Below are 19153 nucleotides of genomic sequence, written 5' to 3' on the forward strand. Positions count from 1 at the left end.
TTCGCAGACCAGAGACAGACCCCAGAGCCTGTCCTGACAACTCAGAAACAAAAGACAAGTCATGCCCGACTCCTTCATTAGCAAAAATCTAAACTGTGGAATTAGGCAGCTCTGAGTATCTCGTCTACATGTTTTGTTCTCCCTTCAGCTGTATGCTACAGGTCTATATAATACAGGCAGTCAAACAAGCGTATCTTAAAAGGACTTTCCAAACCAGTTTGAACACCAGGTGACAAAAGCATGCCCACCTCCATGAACTAACGCTGCCTGCTTGGAACTAGGTTATGCTACTATCCACAGAAAGCTCTGATTCTCTTCAAATTGATACTCAAAACGAGAGTAGTTTAATTACGAAAAGATTTTAATTCAGTGCAAACAGTGCACCAATGTTGAATTTCTCAGACTTTACAAAATGATAGCTTTCAAATCAAAACTAAAGAGCAAACCAGCATTTTATTGACATCGTTTATTTGTTGTCAAAGCCAGATGAGCACCTTCTTTCCAGAGTAATTCTTTCTACACTTCTTCATAGAATAATGTAATCTGTAAAGGAAAAGACAGATCAGTGCCACACGATTAAAACATTTTTTATACTCACACCTTTATAGAGCCTGAAAAACTGGTTCCCAAACAAGGCAGGTGAACCACAGTAACTCTGAGAAGAACGTAACGTTCAAAATTTCACAGTACTGCCATGGGAATAAATGAGAGCCTCGATTACACCATTTCCGTAGAAGAGCTCAACAAGCTACAATTGCTTTACCAGCTTTCTGTTTAAGACATTATACTCACTACATCAGCTCCCAGACAGACTGTTTAAGTTGCTTTAAAATTAGTTGGACCATTTGTAATCAAACCAGAGTTTTGTCTCTAACAGTTACTGCCCACAGCACATCCAACTCACTTATGTTTCTGCAGCAAAGATATAAAAATATAGCCTAGGACTTGTCTAAAAGAGTATTAGGTCTGTTTATAAGTAATTTACTTGAAGTATCTGTAAGAGAACAACAGAAATCCATCCTCAAAATAGAAATCATACTACTGTAATCTATTTAAGACAATAAAAACCAAGGTGTGCTAGCCTCTCCTTAGCATACCTACAAAAGGAAGACGCAAGCTTTGTTTACAATAAGACTAAATAATCAACAGTTTTAGCAACAGCAAATCTGAGCTGCCCGATTTATTATTTTGGTTTTTATACTAATCGGGGATTTCATGTAAGTGGAAGTGACATAAATTAGCAACTCACTAGTAAGCACAACAGTCGTCTTAACTCTTGCACTGGGTTCTGTATCAGCACAGTACCACGGTCTTTGCATAAATCAACGTTAAACCTATGCCATCGTAATGACAACAGGCTACTGAATGTCTACCCTTACAAAGCATTCTAAAGTCATACCTGTTATCCATTTCCCACCTGAAGTATGTTCATTTACTGAAAAAGAAGAAGCATTAATTAGTAAGAGAATAGTTTTATCAAAGTTATACTACTGTAGAAGATGGAGCTTTGGGGCTTTTTACTGACACTCACAATATGCTTTTTTCAATTACCACAGCGAAATGTGACAGAAAACCTCAAAGTTTTGACTACTATAGAGGCTGAAGACTTAGATTTCATGCATTCCCTCAAACTCAAAAGGGACCTAACAATAGCTGTTTAGGGCTTAAGTAATACTCAGAATGCAACTGCATGTTCAATTACGCCCACAGGCTCCAACGGTTTGAAGTGCCTATCCATCCACGCTTCTGTTTGATCAAGTTTTTTAAAAAACAACATTTGTTTGGAAAGCTCACATGTCAAAGGCTGTCAACAACTACAGTTGTGACATTAAAAGGTAGGGTGGGGTCTGGTGGTTTTTTTTTTTTGCATTTGCTCTGAATGCAAACACTAGGTGAGGAGCATCCACATCTACTCGTTGCAAACTTTCATGCAAGACTTGCTGCAAACTTATGTGAGCTCAGCTAGCTATAGAGCTAAGAATACGTTAAATAACACGAACTACTTTAAAATACTTCTCTTGAAACTGCAGGGAAACCAGAATGGGAATTCTGAAGGAGTGAGAAGTGAAAGGAAGCACCAAAGAAAACTTTTAACAGTCAGACATCAGCACAGTTGATGTCTGACTTAAAAGTTCAAGAAAAACTATTCAAGTGTGATTTCACCATTTCAATAGTTTTTGTGACTACATGGTACATAACTCACAGAACAATACAGACTTGCCTGAAGATGTCTCAGAATCGAGCGCCTACACATTTCTGAGATAAACGGTTTTCACAGATTGTGCAGGCGGACTCCAAAACATATTGCAGGACTCCAACTAAAAATTCCTCCACACGGCTGTGATAAAGGATGTTGAACCATGCCACACCGTTATGTTTGAACATGCATTTTTCAAGACAAAGCTTTAAGACACAAGTGTATTCCGCAAGCTTTTTTCTGCGATGCAGCACAGAACTCTTCTCAACCAAGTTTTCCAGAAAGCACGTAAATTACTTTGCCTTTAGTTTAAGTCTAATGCGAGGACACAAAGATTAACAAAACTGGTGAACAAATAAGGCCTAGCCCATGCACACTTATCAATTAAAAGATAGTTTTGAAAGTCATTAAAAAAACCTCTAATCCAAAACAAAGTTCGCCTACTATTGAGATTGCATGCTAGTTTGAGAAGCACTTGATACAGAAGTCACATCTGCTATATAATTATCACAGCACGTGATCCTGGTCTTGATTTCTAAAGTGTTTATAAGCTTTAAGAGAATTTCTATGAACTGGACAGCTTTAGTAATCCAAGTGACAGTCATTTAACCATTTTGTATTAACAGTCAATAACAGCTACTTTCAAGTGCAAAATTCTTGAAGGGAAGAAGTTCATCCATACTACTGGTATCAGTGCAACACTAAACGACTCCCTTGACATTCACAAGAGGGCGTACGTTAGTGTTACTACTATACCAAATGCTAATTTGTGCTGTTATACTGTAAACAATTGTAAGACTTACTAGAACAGCATTAAAACAGAAAGAAAAAGGGCTCCAAATCTTATCTAGTACTTCGCAGCAACACTGGTTTATTTCCATCCAATGGTAACAAGAACTGCATTTATACAGTAAGTGAAGATTCTAATTTCACAGAGGAACCACTGTGGTTTGTGTCTTAACTTGGAATACTGCAGGGCAACAGTTAAATAGAGTTTAATGCTGACAACTGCATCGTTTCCAACCACCGCCTCAAATGCACAAAGCTGTGATGTGACTTAGTTTTCATAAAGATGCACAACTACTTTCACACAAAGGTCAGGTTACACACGCGATTGCACTGTACTACTTTGAATCAGAACCTGGGGTGTTTTGAACCAATGCCTCAAATCAAGAGCATTGAGTTTCTTTGATTTCTTCTCATTTGGAATTCCTTAATGTCGTTTCACTAGTTTCAAAAATCTTGTTCGCTATTAGCCAAATTTTATTTCTAAGTCACACGGAATAAAGTTCATCATGTAGTTACCCGAACCCTTACAGGACAGAACCAAGTTTAAAACAAACATGCACGCATGCAAGGCAGTACAGTGCTTCAACTAAAAGGATGGGCACGTGTTTCAGTGATGTATAATTCAGTCACCACATCCATGCTGGTTTTCAGTACCTGCTAGATACTTCATTTCTGATGGAGAATTCCAAGAAAGTAGGGGAAAAAAAAAAAAGCAAAAGCGAAGATTACTAAAGTTCGAGTTGTCAAAGCACTCTAGCAGCTACAGAGCTAAGCGTCAAAACCCATCGCCCCGTCTTCCCTTGTTATAACACCTGGAGAACACCCACTTAGCTGCACAGCTTACTCAGCGTTTTTCAGGGGCAAAAAAGCTGCTAAGGAAGATGACTGTCTTCACACCCAGGCTACTCCTCAGTTTTGGTGGGTTTTTCTTTTTTAATGACAGAGGAACTCTGTCTCCGTCCCAGCTGCACACCTGGCAAGCTGGTATCAAGTTCCAGCCACAGCACAGGAGGGTCCCACCAGGGGTAAAAAAAAAAAAACCCACTGTCTTGGGAATCAGTCACTTAAAACCAGGATAGAGCAGGCATTCTGCCTTATTTCTATTTGCACACTGTCCTCACTGCCTACAGCACCACACATCCTTAACACAAACTCCTCTATAAATAACACCATAAATAACAGTAACTTGGTGGAGTAAGCATTAGGTATTTAGGTAGTCTGAGTAACAAGTGTTAATAATATCTAATTTGTATATTGCAAGGCTGAGTTACGAGATTAGAGCCATACTGTTAGATTTACAAAAGTTTAACTTTAGTTCAAGTGACATGTAGGAAACAATCATTTAAGAAGCATTATTCCACATTCTATCAGCTAAGCTTGCAGCAGTGAGGAGCAAAACTAAGCTACTGAGCTGGTAAGAAGCTATACAACACCACACAGATTACCTTCTGTTATCCAGTAGAACAGGTGAAAAAAAAAATGGAAGAAAAACAACGTTATTCCGTTGAAGAATTTCTAATCAACGTTTCAAAGGCAACACGCTCACTCCACTTACAGATATTCTCATCCTACCTTCTTGCCAGCACCAACATTTGCCTTGGCTGTGCCCCTGACTTTCTTCATCCTGTTCTTACGCTCCTTCCGCTGCTTCCTAGAAGTCTTCTTCTTTTCATACAAGCCATGCTATTAAAAACAGTTAAAGTTACATTTAACTTTGCTTCACCGATAGTAATGTCTGAATTTAAGTTTCGCTATTTCTGGACTTTGCAAATACTGTTTAAATTTGAAATACTAGCTAAGTAGTGAGACAAGTTCACTAGTTAATGAACGATTCAGCACAGAATATAAGCGCTACAGTAGCATATCTATCAGTCTCATCTCTTACGCTTCTCGAAGACCTTTAACAGTGGTCAGTCATCTATTACTGCTAAATGTCACTGGTAACATCGATTTCGCCTTTGTGATCCCCCTATAATAAACAATAAAAAACTTACCCTATTTTGCAAATGCAGAAGCTAGCCTATATTATTTTAAGGCCTCTTATAGAGCTCCGAGTACACCAACAGTACTTTCACAAAAATTTAGCTTTTATACGAGTAAATCACGAATCACTAAACACTTCACATCCATCCCAACTGCTTTCAAGTTACCAGAAAACAACCCACCCTGGCAAGCCTGTGCTTTGGTTCGTTTTTCTTTGCATAGTCCAGAGAATCGTAGATCATGCCAAAACCTGTTGTCTTGCCACCACCGAAGTGAGTTCTGAAGCCAAAGACGAAAATCACATCGGGGGTCGTCTTGTACATTTTTGCCAGCTTTTCCCTGATTTCTGTTTTGGGGACTGTGGCCTTCCCAGGATGAAGAACATCAATCACCTAAGAAGGAATTTTGACAAGTTGCATGAAAGCAAGAGAAGGTCAACATCCAGTACAACAGCCAGGCCCTACAGTCCCACCGCGAGCTTAACACTTAAACTAACCCACCTCAGCAGCAGAAAGTATTATTAATTTGATACCAAAGTGTTCTTAACAGTTTCCCGCCTCAAGAGACAAAACAACTCACTACCTCACCATCAAGATTTACCTTCAGCACGCATCAACACATTTAAACCTATAAGCTCTCACAAGGAGGACTCTGGAGGTTTTAAGGGCCCCTTACTTATAGTGGCTAAAGAACACCTGCAGCCCAGGACCAACGGACAAGCAATTCAAAGCAGTTTTCTGTATTTTTACCATCTGCTTGCGCTGAAGCAGTCTGTTTGTCATGAACTTCCTGGTTCTGATGGTCACTGTGTCATTCTGCAAGAGAAAATACCAAGAAGTAAGACAAAACAATAGCGACGTGTACAATTCAAACGTAGTATGTATATCAATAATGCAGGGTACAGCATTTACCCACTACAGTCGGTGGTCTCTCAGATGCTGACAGTGAACTCATAGCCTAAGGGGACTGGTCCTGGGCTACAGATAACGCCCCTATAAAGCACACTTTGAGTACACATCAGCTGATGACAGACACCCTCGGTTTCCAAACAACGTGGCGACACGCGCACCTCCACCGTTCTGAGAGGCTGAGGCGGCTTTTAACGCAATCCGTGGACTACAAGCCCAAGCGCCACAGCAGGACAAGGCAAGTTTCCTCAGCAAACCGACGCGTTACCGCCTCTGCGGCGCTTTCAGGCAAGAACAGCCCGGAGGCTGAGAGACGAGCACGACCTACAGCTCATCCTTAACACCTTAAGGGCGATGCTACACCACTAGCAAAGCCTAGGGCTGCCCCTACCCACCGGCAGCGCGGCGGGCCCACCACACCGGCCCACCACACCGGCCCACCACACCGGCCCACCACACCGGCCCACCACACCGGCCCACCACACCGGCCCACCACACCGGCCCACCACACCGGCCCACCACACCGGCCCACCACACCGGCCCACCACACCGGCCCACCACACCGGCCCACCACACCGGCCCACCACACCGGCCCACCACACCGGCCCACCACACCGGCCCGGAGCTCGCCGCTCCCAACCGGCACCGAGGCGCCGCGGCCAGGCCGCGGGAGCCCCGGCTGGAAGCGGGAGGACAAACCCCCGCGGCTCAGCTCCCGCCATACCCCCGCAGCCCGCTGCGGGCGGGCCGGCCCGCCGGGCCGCGGCGGCTCGGGGCCCCGCGGGGGCAGGATGGCGGCAGCGCGGGGCGGATGCCCGGCCGGCAGGGCCCGACGCTCACCATCTCGGCGGCGGCCTCCCCGGCAGCGAGCGAGGAAAGGAAGGAGGCCCTCGCCGCAGCCAATCATAAGGCGGCGCGGGGGTCCTCCGTGCCGGGGGCGGAGCCGCGCGTAGGGTTGTCCCTGCCGGAGCCGGAGCCAGGCGGCGGGGGTGGCCGTTGTGTGCCTGATGGGCAGGGTGGGGGGGGCGCGGCGCGGCGCGGCCTGGCCTCCGCGGCCGGCTGTGTGGCGAGGCGAGCGGACTGCCCCGCTGCACGGCCGTGCTGTCGCGCTGGCGGCGGGGCTGGTTTTGCTCTCCCGCCCCGCCGCCCCCTTGTCCCGCTGCCGGCTGAGCGGGGCCGGCCGTGGGGAAACCGAACGCGGTGCCGTGTAGCGAGCTGGGCGGCAGGGTGCCTGGCACCCGGGGGAGCGGCGGCGCTTGGATCGCAACGGTGCCGCGGTCGGCAGCGGAGCCCCCGAGAGCGCCGGGAGGCGGCGTGAGAGGCGGCCGTGAGGAACGGCCGGGCGGCGGCGGCGGGGCCGCCGGCCTCTGTCGGGGGAGGGCCCGGGAGGGCCGCCCCCGCGCCCCAGCAGGGGGCGCTGCAGGCGGAGGCCGCTCTGCCCCGCTGCCGCTCTGCCCCGCCGGGTGGGCGGGCTCCGCGCCGCCGCGTGCAGCCCCGCCGGACGCTCGGGGGTCGCCGCCGGGTCGTCGTCGTCCCCCCCCCGCCGTCGGGTTTCCCCCCCTTCCCCCCCGCCGCCGGGTTCCCCCCGCCCCGCCGCCGCCATGGTGAAGGAGCAGTTCAGGGAGACGGACGTGGCCAAGAAGATGTGAGTGGGGCGGCCTCTGCGGCGTCCTGCGCGGGGGGGGGGGGGGGGAGGCTCCCGGGCGGCCTGCGGGCTGCCCGGCGCCGAGGGACCCGGCGTTGTGGCGGGGTGGGGCCCGGTGGCGGCGAGCGGCAGAAACCCCAGGGCCTGGCACCACCGCTGTAAAGGGAGCCGGGAAGAAGTTGGGCGTGGAGGGGGGCGGGGGGCGGCTGGTCCCCCTCCCAAAGCGCCGGCGTGGGCCGTGGCTCAGGCTGCTGGCGAGGCCCGCGGGGGGCTGTCCGCCCGGGCGGCTGCGGGCTGGCCCAACGACATCGTTAACCCCCCACACACACCCCCCCCAGCTATAACCCCCGGCTCGTTGCAGAAGAGCGCTGTTTTTTTCATAGTTACCCAAAAAGAACCAGTTTCAGCAGTATTGTGAATCACCTTAGCCTCCCCTGTGTTGCTTCTAAACACATATGCGCGTGTGCACGCCTGTAGTCGCCAGTATTTCTGCATACGTTTGTGCTCATACATCCGTGTGAAATTTCCCATCCTAGAAGCCACATCTGTTTTGGCATGAAATCTCCAGAAGAGATGCGCCAGCAAGCTCACATTCAAGTGGTTAGCAAAAACTTGTATAGTCAGGACAACCATCACTCCCCGCTGCAGTATGGAGTACTTGACCATCGCATGGTGAGAAGCGGGGGGGGGGGGGGGGTGTTCCAAACTCTTTTTGTAGAATTACTTCGAGGGGTTAAAAATAAGTTGGGATGACTGAAATTTACTGCTCATAAATTTACTGCTCATCCAAAATATGTGCCAATGTGTCTCTACTTGAATTGCATAGACTGTCGGTTGCCGTGACAGCTACTTTCTTCATGCTTTTGGACGGTTCAGGGAAGCTTTCTTTTGAGGCGAGAGATGAGTTCTTTCTGCCTAGTTGTTGGGAGACCCAGAGACATCCATCTACAAAATACCGTGTTGTAGATTAGCGGGCTGTAGGTCAGTGGCAAAAGCTGTATGAGTTAATGTCGCTGCTGTCACTGGGGCCTGCGTGTGAACGGCATTTTTCTGAAGGTTTGGAGTGAATGTAATGCTACTGACGTGCTTCTGATGCTGGGAAAAAGGAGTAAGTGCTGTGCATCTGCTGCCAGGATAGCTCACTAGCTTAGGAACTGTTGTATTTTCTATGTATTCAGTTGATTATAGCTAATTTTTTTTTTCTGTGCGTGTGTTCCCCTCCTCCCAAAGGGAACCAGTGAAAAAGACCGTCCCTGTGAAACCTGTGGAAAAAATCTAGCTGATTGTTTAGGACATTATGGGTACATTGACTTAGAACTGCCCTGTTTTCACGTTGGATACTTCAAAGCTGTGATAGGCATCTTACAGGTAAACACAATCATGATTTGACATCGGTTTCTAGTCTAGAATAAGGAAATTATCAGAAAAGATGATGCTTGAAAGAGTAATTGGGAAGACCAAAATAAGGTTGTATTATTTTATCTTTATGCGTCTTGTGTTTTGTAAAATATATGTATTTAAATACCAGTCTTAGTGATGTAAATACATCCATTTTATTTTATATAACCTCAGACTGATTAATTTAATCCGTTATTTTTCTGTAGTAGTTTGAATTAAATGTATGCAGTATAACTTGCCTTTTAGGACATCCCAGTAAATCAAAGCTCGGTTTGCTTTATATCTGGATTTTTAAGATCCTGCAGAGCTTAGATAAGGATTTGCCTCACTGACTGTATTTTTTTTTCCCATGTACTTTTTTTTGTGTGTTACCGCATATGAATTGGTCTTTCAACCAAGACCATTGTATTTCATTCAAAAAACTGCCTTCTGTAGAAGAACTTAAGTTACAGTAGAAGACGTTACAACTCTGCGTGTATCTGTTAAACAACTGTGTTTATATGCATTTATGTTTAAGATGATCTGCAAAACCTGTTGCCGTATCATGCTGTCGGTGGAAGAAAAAAAACAATTTTTGGATTACCTGAAGCGACCTGGCCTTACGTATCTTCAGAAGCGAGGGCTAAAAAAGAAAGTGTCTGAAAAGTGCCGAAAGAAAAACACTTGTCCTTACTGTGGTGCCTTTAATGGTGAGTGTTGGCATTAGCTGTTAGTGATAGTTATCTGCTGTGATGGTTACGACCTTGGTGGCTGTGATAGGCATCAAAATCTTGAATATCCTTGTTCGTTCCACAGCTAATGGGTATTCTCTCTGGCCTTTATTAAGAATCAGGTAATTGCGTTCTTAATGCCAAGCACGTGCTTGCTCACAGCTCATTTATGTGGATAGAGACATTGTCCTCGTTGCTTGTTCTGTTTCATGGGGTATCTCTTCATGGCACCAACCAATATTGGATACTTGAATAATGGCAAAACCCCCCCTGTTCAACATGTTTTTGAAAATACTGGGAGCTATTGTCAGTGATCAGTACCGTAACTTAGAAGCATTTATAGGCTTACATTTTGACTGAACTTGATTTTTCATCATTATATTAAATTATCTTTCTTAATGTTTGACGTGTTTGTCGTCCTCTAAGAGGGTATGTTCTGCAGTTTGGCAGTATTTGAGCTGTGATCATCTTGGGTTACACTGGAGTTTGTTCTTCAGGGCAGAGTATCTTAACAAGATTTCACATTTGGTTTTCAGAACAGGTATATTTTTCTTCATGTACTCTGATCAAGTGATACTGCTGTTAAAGGACTTGCGGCGTTACAGATTCATAGTGGATGGTTAATTCATAACTTAAAATTTTACAGTTTTAACTTATGAAAATTTTGGGTTGTTCGTTGTAACGATCAACAGCCTAAATAAATAGAGAGAGACCTGCTTCATTGTAAGCGCCACGTATACACTTAGGGGGCACAAACAATAGGCATTTACAAAATTAAGTGGTAGGTGAGCACACCTCAGTAAAAGTAGTTGAGTTTGGAAAGCACTTGTACTAGTCTGTGGAAGTTTTATGAATACTGTTACCTGCATGATGTTGTCAGATTCTTCTTACAATTCCCTTCCAAAATTACTTTAGAAGACAGTGGGATGATATATAAATGGCACACCTCAGTCCTGTTTTTAGTGTGGAAACTTCTGCTTTAAAAGAAATATCTGCTGTGATTGAGGGGAAGCTGAATTCAGGTGTGGGCTAAACCACCTGCTCTCAGCTTCAGAAGCCACATCGTGATCTAGGCACGCCAAGCCAGCCGTGTGTCTCCTTAGACGTGACCTGATTTGTTCCCTTTGTGTTTTGTGAATTTAGGAAACTGGTTAATAAAGCTGATAAAGTTTTATTCTATTCTTGTGTTCACTGAAGGTTTAACTAGTTTTGGAACTGTGGCTTACTCATTTTAAGTTTGGGGGGGGGGGGTGTTGTTTAAAAAGAAAAACAACCCATGTTTATTTTCTTGCAGGAACTGTGAAGAAGTGTGGTTTGTTGAAAATAATACATGAAAAGTACAAGACCAATAAGAAAGTGGTAGATCCGATAGTATCTACTTTTCTCCAGTCCTTTGAAACTGCCATAGAACATAACAAAGAAGTAGAACCCTTACTGGGAAGAGCTCAGGTGAATTTTATTACGACTTAAATTTTCTGCTCGCTTTTGTGCTTGAAATAAAACTCCTCAAAGGTTTTCAATGTAGCAGCTTAAGCCTTGTGGCGATCCAAGATTTTCATATACCAAAAGACGCTTGAGGAATGTTTGTATTTTTTGCAATCATGTTAACTTTGCAAAAATGAGAAATTTGGTTTATTGGTATGTTCTGATATGTAGCTTTCTGTCTGTAAAGAAGGGGGATATTCTTGGTGTGTGAAACTTCCCTAAGCTAGAAAAGGGAGAAGAAAGTCCCATAGAAGCTCTGCGTGTACGTGTAGATCTACTGTAGCTCTGAGATTATTACAATACACAGAAATTCTTTTTTCTTCAGAGCTTAATGTTGAGAAGGAGAGATGAGACTTAATTATCTAACCTTTTTGTTTCATTCAGCTTTGCACTGTGTGCAGTTATGTTTCCTTCTGCTCTTTGAAAGCTGGGAAAATCCTGGGGTACATATTTAGACAGAAAAAGTAATGAGTATCTGGACTTCCTTATACTGCAGCAATAGCTGTACTAAGAGAGAAATGAGATTTTTAAAAAAAAACCTCTAGAAAGCACTGTAATTCATGTTAGTTCCTACTAATAAAATAAATACAATGTACCATAAGTTTGTTTTAAGAGCTTCATTGAGTTGCTTTGACAAGTAACTATGAAATACTCTCAGATAACTGTTTAAAAAAAAGAGAATAACATGATGAGAAGTAAACACTGACGTATAAGGAAAAAAAGGAAGGAAAGAAAATAGCAAGTTAGTACCTGAGATGCTAAAAGCATTGGTTCGGAATAAAACGTAGTTTTGTTTGCGTTAATAGTTCTTCTCTATTTGTCTTTTTAAAACACTTTCTTTTTGAACCATCAGTAAATGAGGGGAGGGGGGAAGCGTTGAAACTGTTACATGATGGCTTGTTCTCCCTTTTCTCCCACGGATTTTGTAGGAAAACTTAAATCCTTTAGTAGTATTGAACCTCTTCAAAAGAATCCCAGCGGAAGATATCCCTCTGCTTCTAATGAACCCGGAAGCAGGTAAACCTTCAGATTTGATCCTCACGCGACTCTTGGTGCCTCCACTGTGTATCAGACCCTCTGTGGTGAGTGACTTGAAGTCTGGCACCAATGAAGATGACTTAACAATGAAACTGACGGAGATAATTTTCCTCAATGATGTAATAAAAAAGGTGAGTCATCCTTCAAGCTCTCGGAGACTGTTGCTTTCAAAAAGATTTGGTTAGAATTGAATACAGGGAGTGTTTTTTCTTGTCTTACTGCTTACAATCTAGCAAGCAGTCTGTACTGTACTGCTGTGTCGTTTGGGGTTTTATTGAAAGAAATAGAGGAAAGTGCTTCCGATGGAACTGGCTGGCTGCTTGCAGCGTAGGACCTGCTGAAGATCTGCCGGTGGATCACGGGAAATGTTTTTTCATTTGAGTTCTGGTGTGTAAACTCTTCTCTTTTTTTTTTTTTTTTCTTTTTTTCTCCCCCCCCCCCCCCCCCCCGACTACGATACTTTTTGAGTGGTCACTTACAATGAAAACGTACCTATTGGTTTGTTGTGGGGGTTTTTTTCCACATAGACCTTCCTCTTTTTTTTTACTACATCTTTGTCCTTTCTTTATTCCACCATCTGTTCTTAAGAAATCAGGTTTCAGTTAGCGTGGTTATCAAATTGAGACTAGAAGTAAATTTGGCAATTTATCATTTGTTTAGAACAGTTCTGCCAGACTAACGCTTTTCAGGCTTTTCAAAACTGGTCTGTTGTCAGGAAAACGAAATCAAGTGAGCGCTAACTCCTGTGACTTGAAAAATTATTAACGACTGGTGATTTTCCTGTCTGTGACGTTATATTAGCTTAAGTGGCTTGGAAAAAAATGTAATTTAAACAAATGCATAGCTTTGTCAGCATTTGTCCAAAGCCAGTGCTAGTCAAAAGAAATTTCTTGCTGGGTTGTCTTGTGAATAGCCTTATGCTATAGCAATATGCATCCTGTTAGAAAGTTGTCTCGCCTTTTTCATTCCAGTGTATGAAGGTTTTTTAACATTATTTTCGAAAGAAGAGTTGTACTCATATCAGAAAAATTCTTTGCTAGCTTAATACGTGTTGCTATATTTATTTTCTGAAATGGATGGCTATTTTGTTTAGCACAGGATATCAGGAGCCAAAACACAGATGATTATGGAAGACTGGGACTTTCTTCAACTGCAGTGTGCCCTGTACATTAACAGCGAGCTCTCGGGAATTCCTCTCAACATGGCACCTAAAAAATGGACCAGAGGTTTTGTTCAGAGACTTAAGGGAAAGCAAGGTTTGTCTAGAAAGTTGTTTTTAATTATTTTTTTTTTTAATTAAGCCACAAATATTTGCTATTCCAAAGCATGTCTCTGTTACTATTGTGTTGTGCTTCAGTGATGTACCTTGAAGGATTTTTCTAATGTCCTGTCTTAACAGATAACATTTTGAAAACAACTTTCATATAAAAAGTTTTCACTTGCTTATTTTGTTAGGTCGGTTTAGAGGCAATCTGTCTGGAAAGCGAGTGGATTTCTCTGGCAGAACAGTCATTTCACCTGATCCTAACTTAAGAATAGATGAAGTAGCAGTGCCTATTCATGTTGCTAAAATACTAACTTTTCCTGAAAAGGTATGTAGTGTAGAACCAAAACCTTTTCTATGTTTTTTTTTTCCTACCAGACATCAGTGTTGTCCTTCCTTATAGCCTTACTATAAAAGGGAGTGAATGTATTGCTTTTATGTTTGAAATGTCATTCGGTGACGCTTAGCCAGTTGTGTTGCTGCTGGTGAATGAAGGTTGTACTACCAGATATATGCGAGTACTGTGAAGGCATATGGTGTAAGGAGTGATGTATCAAGAGAGGAGAGTTTTGCTTGATAATTTTTGAACTCATACATAGCTTCATATGTATGTCTGGTGTATCTGTCTAAGGAGCGGTTGGGTATTTTTATTTCTGAAGTTACTTCCCAGATTTTTAATTTAATTTCACTCTGCTGTTCCGCTCTAAGATTGGCTTACATTTTCCTCCTCTACTCCCTCCTGCCTGTTCCCTTCCGCAGCTGAGGCTGTGAGGAGGATTGTCAGTCGAGCCTAAAATTTGAAAACGCAAAAGCCACCACCAAAAACAAGAGGTCCTGAAATGTGTTTCATTTGTTTCTGATTGAAGTCTTTATGCAACAGGTGAACAAAGCAAATATTAATTTTATGAGGAAACTTGTCCGTAATGGTCCTGATATTCATCCTGGAGCCAACTTCATACAGCAAAGGCACACGCAGATGAAAAGGTATCATGCTTATCTGTAATGATTTACTTTTTATCTCTCCCCGTCAACTTGTTCTTACTGCTATGTGAAAACAGTTATACCTACAGGGATGAAAATTTATTTTGAGAATCTTTCATAAAGGGCAGTAACAAAAAGTAACAATAAAAGTAACCCAAAAATTGGGTTTAGTGTACAATTTCTTTTTAGATAATCTGTTGGATTTAAGCTTAAGTGTACATACTGATGATACTGAACTGCAATTAGGTTTGTCTTTTTTCTTTTTTTTTAATGACCAAGTCTCTCGTATTTGGAATACAGGGTGTAGTACAGAGATAAATGAAAACAGGCAGTTCCGGGCACGTTGTACTGGCTGTTTTCATGGGAGAGCTAATCTGCAGTCAGTTTATGGGTAGTAAGAAGTCGTAATATATGAGTGAAAATCCCTATACTCCCTGATACAATTGAAGCAAATTCTTTGTTTTTATAAGTAGACTTTTTTCTTACTTGTTTTACTAATAACACTAGATTTGTTAACTAATGTCACAAATACATTCATTATTTAAAAGAGCAGCAGGCCTGATGTTTAATGATGCAATCCACACCAGTTTTGTCTTCTCATTATTGTAATACAAATACTCCAACATTTAATGGAAGAACTTGCATTATAAACACAGAATTTCTTTTCAGTTGTCTTTACATCTTTCTGACTTTATTTCTTCTGACTCCTTTGTTATGTGTTACTATAAGGTTTTTGAAATACGGAAACCGGGAAAAGATGGCCCAGGAGCTGAAGTTCGGTGATATTGTGGAGCGACATCTTATAGATGGTGACATAGTGCTGTTCAATCGACAGCCCTCTCTTCACAAGCTGAGCATCATGGCTCACATTGTAAGTGCACACACAGCCTAACATGCAGGTAGTGCATCCCTGAATATTAGGTGGTTTACCTTTGTTGATATTTATCTCTTGCACACACAAAAGTAAACAGCTGCTTCTGAATTACTGCGTGGGGACGGGCATGAACCCAGTGCAGTTGTGCATGGGAATTGATGTGTAACTAGGCAGTATGCTGTCTGGACAATTCTGTTAAGAGCCGTAATTGACCTCGGTATCTGTTCTTGCGTAAGCATTTCATTTTTGTAGAGTTGATGTGATCTCTACGAAGCATGCTGTTTTCTGTGCTTTGTATAAATTCTTAATAATGGAAGTTATTAGCTACATTTGTATAATATAACCCGAGTACAATTTCTCTCAGTTCCTGGTTGAGTTAAATCCTATAATTAGAAATTTTGACTCATGTCTGTAATAAAAAGAGAGGATAAAGCCTAGAAGGAAGCGCTTGGGCATGGCGTTTCATCTTTTAGCATGCTCGACTGCATGTGCATGACTTTTTTTTTTTTTTTTTTTTTTGCAGGCTAGAGTAAAACCTCATAGGACGTTCAGATTTAATGAATGTGTCTGTACACCGTACAATGCAGACTTTGATGGAGATGAGATGAACCTTCACCTTCCTCAGACAGAAGAAGCAAAAGCAGAAGCACTTGTTTTAATGGGGGTATGTCGATAATGTTGGGGTTGGGATTTTGCAAGTGACAGATGGACTGAGCCCCGTATTTCTTAACTTGCATGTGAGATATTATCAAGATTCCTGGGTATGGATAATGTGTGACTGTGATGCTGCCTGAAAACTCTGCAAAAGGGATTTTAGAATAAATTAGGACTGTTACGCAATGGTAGTCTAATAGACTGATATTTAGCATCCATGGAAAATTCATTGGTTTTAAGTAAGTAGATGTCATCGATATTTTTCTGCCTGACTGTCCTTAGTGATTGCTACCAAAATAGGGTGGCTCTGTTACCAAACAGATCCATACTTTGCTTTCTGGTCTGACAGCCCAGCAACTGCAGGCGGTCAGACCAACTGGAAATGGGGCAGCAATGGTGTGCTTGTACCGGAGAAGGCAGTTTACCAGAGGAGGCAGGAGACAGTAGGCTCTTAGGGCAGGGGGAAAAAAGGGAGAAGGAAGGGTAGATAAAGAGGGATCTGATGGTTGCAGGCATTGATCTGTGGTGTTAGAGTCAGTATCGACAATCTGAGGATTTTCCAGTACATTGCTCCTTTAGGGTGACTGAATGCCACTGCTACTGAAGATGTACCAACACAACTGTTGGCTGCGGGGTGTATTGGCTTGCTGAACTCATTTGGGAGCTTAAAAAGAAAATTCCCCCCCGCAAAGTGTGTGATTCAGGTTTGTGTGGGCCTATGTTCAGGCAAAACTGTGCTGCATAGGTGGGGGTGATTAACTGGAGCAGTAGTCTGAGTAAGGCATAAGAAAATGGGGCTAGTGGAAGTGGCTAGCTTGATTATTGCATATCAGTAGGGACCACGCAACTTGAAATACTTCACTAGCTCCCTGTAGTGAGCATAACCTCTTTTGTCCCTGCTCAGATTCTCAAAGTTAGCTGGTCTTCCCTTCCCTGTCCCGTTTGAACAGTAACCTACCAGACACATCAAGTTGACTGCAACTTCTGCTTTGGAAACAGAATATGTTATTTCCAGTAATTATTCTCAAATTATTCCTTAACTGTCAATAGATTTGCGTGAACTGTAGTGAACTGAAACTTCTAGTTTATTTTTTCTATCTTTTTGAAGACGGCTGTACTTTGATTTAGAATAAGCTTTTACCATTTTTGCTAAAATAACTGTCTTAAATGGTAAGTTTCCTTCTGAATAACAAATGAAATACCAGTGTCTTCAAATGCGTAATTTTTTTGTTTCTTGTATCGTACAGACCAAAGCAAACTTGGTAACACCAAGAAATGGAGAACCTCTCATCGCTGCTATTCAAGATTTCCTTACAGGTGTGTGTATATAAGGTTACTTTAGAGCTGTGTGATTTAACAGTTGTTCCTTCAGAATGACTTCCCTCTTTTCCAGAACTTTTCTGTATTAATTGAAAAATTTCTCCTTTCACAAGTCCAAGGGACATCAGGAAAGTAAGGCCATTCTTAGTCTGAAATGTAATGATGTCCTCAGAATCTCTTCTGATACTGTCTACCTTTGTAGGTGCAATTATTATTACCTTTGCGTATGTTTTGCCATGTTTCTCCAGCAGAGACAATGAATGTTTGGGATTTTTGTATGCATTAGGTAGACAATGTAAACGGCTTACGATTATGGTAGAGGAGTTGAATTGATTAGTCAAAAATTAGTTTTAAGCTACAGTAAGTACTTTAATTCTTTGGAAATGTCCAATGGATATAAGTAAGAAAGTGTACAAAGATTAATGCCAAGGCCTTATTTGTACCTATGGGATAGAGTCTGAGAGGGAGAATAGATTATAGAAATGCACTGGTTTTAATTTTTAAAATTTGAGTGTGGAGCAATTAAAAAAAAAAAATTCTGGAAGGGATTTACAACTGAAGCTGTCTAAGCTATTGTCGTTTTGCATAGTAGGTAGGTAACTAATATTAGAATGAAGTCATTGATAATATGCAATAGCTTTTAAAGTTAATCTCATTTTAGTCTGTCACTTTAATAATTTTTTACATTCTAGGTGCCTATCTTCTTACATTAAAAGATACCTTTTTTGATCGAGCCAAAGCCTGTCAAATTATTGCTTCTATCCTGGTTGGCAAAGATGAAAAGATTAAAGTTCGTCTTCCACCTCCAGCAATTCTGAAGGTGTGTCAAACTATTTTTTTAAATGTTACTACGACTTTCTCTCTTGTGTGTTCTTGACCCATGGCGATGTTCTCAGCAGAGGCAGTTCTTGTTTTCTCTGACGTTAGTTTTGTATGAGTTTTTGTGTTTGTAAAGTGTAAAGTGCAAGGATCAGATTTCAGGGTCAAAGCTGTGCAGAAGTTGTTTGATGGTTCCTGATGCTGAACAGAGTCAGCCTTGGACGGCGCAGTCCAGAGGCAGGGTTCCTTCAGGGTTCAAACATAGCTTTGCTACTATCCTGCTACTGAGACAGACCACTTGGCTGTTGATGGTCAGCAGAAGATACATCGTTCGTCGTAACCTCACTGTTACTGGCTGTGCAGGCTAATACAGGAAATAAAAGTGGTAAAACTATGTTATTCCTTGGGTGCCCTCAAGTAACGTCCTGAAATGCTCAACAGGTCTAGGTTTCGGTATCCTAAATTTAGGAGATGTTAATCCTGGGAAACAGTATGCTTTAGTTGTTAACCTGGCAATGTGTTAAAGATTAAAGAGGATGAGTGCTATGTGATTTTTGTTTTGTTATGTTTTATGTTTGGGGGTTGTTTCGGGGTTTTTTTGGTTGCTGTTACCTCATGTACACAAAATATTTATTATGAAGGGCGGAGTATTTGTGTATTTGTCACAAACTTGGAAGAGAGCTATAGTATCATTTATTAGATTAGGGTCTGTTACGCCTTCATTCGCATACATTTAAGGGTGTCTGTATTTGATTAATTTTGTATTTGAGGCAAACAGTATTGTTTGAAGAGAGTTTGGTACACTATCAAATTTGTTAAATACTAAGTATGAGTGTATACTCTTTTTTTTTCATACCCTTTATTTAATTTCAAAACAATAAGTGTAATATTAGGGAAATTCAGAAAGTGAAATTGAAATACCAGTGAATAATACTAATTTAAAGCAAGGTCAGAGCATTTATGGGCAGTATCTAACGTGAATTTTATAAATTTATATTAACTTTTGCTAATAGCTAAGAGCAGGGATTGTTTGACTGCTTCTGTCACTCCAAATGAATAATTTTAGTGCTAGCTGTGACAGTTACTTG

The 19153-nt window shown here is 42.2% G+C and overlaps 2 protein-coding genes across 4 annotated transcripts in view; one reads left to right on the plus strand and one right to left on the minus strand.

The window, feature by feature from the left end:
- Positions 1 to 343: 343 nt before the first annotated feature.
- RPS24 (ribosomal protein S24) lies at positions 344 to 6806 on the minus strand. 2 transcript variants are annotated; one of them, XM_076338412.1, is made up of 7 exons: positions 6718 to 6806; positions 5719 to 5784; positions 5152 to 5361; positions 4559 to 4669; positions 3641 to 3658; positions 1400 to 1435; positions 344 to 543 (listed from the first exon to the last, which is right to left on the minus strand). In XM_076338412.1, exons 1-5 carry the CDS (start codon positions 6718 to 6720, stop codon positions 3653 to 3655), a joined length of 396 nt encoding a protein of 131 aa, XP_076194527.1. In that variant the 5' UTR covers positions 6721 to 6806; the 3' UTR covers positions 344 to 543; positions 1400 to 1435; positions 3641 to 3652. The 2 variants fall into 2 exon arrangements, with proteins under 2 accessions (XP_076194527.1, XP_076194528.1); XM_076338413.1 differs by lacking the exon at positions 3641 to 3658 and having other exon boundaries at positions 6718 to 6805.
- Positions 6807 to 7455: 649 nt separating this feature from the next.
- The window catches only part of POLR3A (RNA polymerase III subunit A), a 37789-nt gene continuing 26091 nt past the window's right edge, over positions 7456 to 19153 (plus strand). For both annotated transcript variants that reach the window (XM_076338410.1, XM_076338411.1), the window contains exons 1-13: positions 7456 to 7522; positions 8059 to 8194; positions 8753 to 8890; positions 9438 to 9609; positions 10925 to 11079; positions 12045 to 12284; positions 13247 to 13409; positions 13609 to 13745; positions 14298 to 14401; positions 15128 to 15269; positions 15796 to 15936; positions 17174 to 17243; positions 17939 to 18066. In XM_076338410.1, the coding sequence (XP_076194525.1) occupies positions 7479 to 7522; positions 8059 to 8194; positions 8753 to 8890; positions 9438 to 9609; positions 10925 to 11079; positions 12045 to 12284; positions 13247 to 13409; positions 13609 to 13745; positions 14298 to 14401; positions 15128 to 15269; positions 15796 to 15936; positions 17174 to 17243; positions 17939 to 18066 (1770 nt within the window). In that variant the 5' untranslated portion in view covers positions 7456 to 7478. The remainder of the gene's footprint in view (positions 7523 to 8058; positions 8195 to 8752; positions 8891 to 9437; positions 9610 to 10924; positions 11080 to 12044; positions 12285 to 13246; positions 13410 to 13608; positions 13746 to 14297; positions 14402 to 15127; positions 15270 to 15795; positions 15937 to 17173; positions 17244 to 17938; positions 18067 to 19153) is intronic.

The sequence above is a fragment of the Aptenodytes patagonicus genome, chromosome 5, assembly GCF_965638725.1.
Source record: "Aptenodytes patagonicus chromosome 5, bAptPat1.pri.cur, whole genome shotgun sequence".
Classification (NCBI taxonomy): domain Eukaryota; kingdom Metazoa; phylum Chordata; class Aves; order Sphenisciformes; family Spheniscidae; genus Aptenodytes; species Aptenodytes patagonicus.